Raw genomic sequence first — 2080 nt, forward strand, 5'->3', positions numbered from 1 at the left:
TAGTCGAGGAACCGGAACACAAGCTGCAGATTCGTCAGTCAGGCATGTCTGCATGCTCATCGCCAATTAAACTTACATGACAGAAACGCTTCATATCTTCCTTTTCTTGGTAAGACGCGTCCGGAGAGAGTTGATAGCGCAGTATGTGCATGAGCTCCCCAAGTATCTGATCCTTCTCTGCCTGGCTGCTCCTGGGCCCTAAAAGCACGTGAAGCACGAGATATGGAAACAAGAACTCAGCAGTAGATAGGTCTTTGACGCGAATGATTCGTGCGAGAGGTTCAAAGATCATATCTGCATGTGGATGCTGCCCCTTTCGTAGAAGTTCTACAACAAAAGCTCGTAGCCAGTTGCCATAGAGCCTTCCCGGATGAAAGATTGGATATTCCACAGCCTGGGGATTCATGGGCGCGACCATGTATCTCGAGTTCAGAAACGGTGCAACCACTTCCCGCACGTATTCTGGTAGGGCCATCCATTTGCGATAAATGTCGCTGCCACCACTCATTCCAGCCGCATGGGCGTTACAAGCTGACCTGATCTCGCATCTCTCAAGCAGCTCTTGCATGGCGTACGACAGAAATCCCTGGAGTCTCATGTCGGTAGTAGAAAGAAACGACGGCACTAGCACCTCTTGGAGCAGAAAGAGCACGAAATCAGTGGCTTCTTCCATTACTTCAAAGTTTTCCAACACCACGATGGACCGCTGCTCTCGTACTGCTTCGATTCGATTTGCGTCCAAGCACCCAATAAGTCCAACACACTCAACGCAGAGTCGAGTGATGTCAATATGGACCCCGTTGTACTTGCACGCGCAGTCGAGGAGAGCCCGCAATAGCGTAGCAATCACGCCGTCTGGTCGCTGGCTGATAGCAAGGGTGTAGAGCGCGCTTTGGTTACTTCTCAAGTATGGTGCTAGGTCGACCAACGCCTGGTGAACAACCCCGGAATAGTCGTGACCAATTCTCCGCGAAAAGACCTCCAAAGTATCTTCGAGGGCAAGAGGCGGCCGAAATGCCTCAAGTTTAGCTTCGATATCACGCAGAGCTTCAATGTAAGATAGCGACGGGAGCTTTGTGATGTGCTTTTGCACGATATGCTCGGATTTTTCCAAGAGGTTGCTGAGCATCTCTTTTATTGTCGTCATCGCCGCGGGCTTCAGCAAGGACCAGTAGCGCTTGACGATGAAGAAAGTAGCCTCCAGCAGAGCCTCGACATCTTCTTCGTCAAAGTACTTGAGCATTGCGGCCCAGCATGAAATGGCTGCTTCGCGTAATGAATCTTGCGAAGCAGCAGATAGAAGACAAGCCGATATCTACACGCAGAGTCAACTAAGCGGTCGCAGTCGCATTTTGCCTTTTGACATACCTGTGGACGTGCAATTCTTGCATATGATTGGCATATTCGAACTATTTCTTCCAAAGCGCGAATGCAGCGTCTCTGTTCAGTTACCTGTGGATGGATGGATATTGAATCATTTATAACGTCGGTAAACCGTGTCATAAGGCCGAGAATGTGCAACTGCAGGAAGCGCCCAACCAAGTCTGTCTTCTTGTTCCTTGTCTCTTTCACAGATCCCAAGCTCATTGATGCCATCATTGTTAAAGCTTTGTGTACCTAAACACCGTTAACACAAGCTGGAAAGGGGACGAATGGACTTTATGAGAAACATACCTGTCGTTTCCGCGATGCATCGGCGTCTGCTGCCGCCTTCAAGAGCTCTATGGTGGTCAACATGGGCTCCGATTGAACGATATCAGCAAGGCTAAGAGCGTGGAAGTGAGGCGATATCTCATCTAGGCTAGATTTGACAAAATCTTCGATGTTTTCCGATTCTTGCAACATCAAAAGTGATAGTACCGAGGCTGTGTTTTGACTGTCCATGAGAGGACGCCAGATCTCAGTCTCTTGACGTGCTTCTGCAATCTTCTGAATCACATCTTTGCGTTTGTCCAGGACAAGCCATGGGAGCGCATGGCTTTGTATGAGCAGAAGGAGCTCGTTGACAGATATCTGCAGCAGCTCTGCTATGGCTCGGCTTCGCTGGGGCCGTTGGACTATATCTTTGGTCGCCATATAG

At 49.4% G+C, this 2080-nt stretch overlaps 1 protein-coding gene across 1 annotated transcript; it reads right to left on the reverse strand.

Moving 5' to 3' along the window:
* Positions 1 to 34: 34 nt before the first annotated feature.
* Positions 35 to 2080, reverse strand: BBK36DRAFT_1186460 (protein kinase rad3; the record flags this gene model as incomplete). The annotated part of the gene is made up of 3 exons (XM_024896489.1): positions 1675 to 2080; positions 1369 to 1617; positions 35 to 1315 (listed from the first exon to the last, which is right to left on the reverse strand). The coding sequence occupies exons 1-3, from the start codon at positions 2074 to 2076 to the stop codon at positions 35 to 37; spliced, it is 1932 nt and encodes a 643-aa protein (XP_024744865.1). The 5' UTR covers positions 2077 to 2080.

The sequence above is a fragment of the Trichoderma citrinoviride genome (genome assembly GCF_003025115.1).
Source record: "Trichoderma citrinoviride strain TUCIM 6016 unplaced genomic scaffold BBK36scaffold_190, whole genome shotgun sequence".
Classification (NCBI taxonomy): domain Eukaryota; kingdom Fungi; phylum Ascomycota; class Sordariomycetes; order Hypocreales; family Hypocreaceae; genus Trichoderma; species Trichoderma citrinoviride.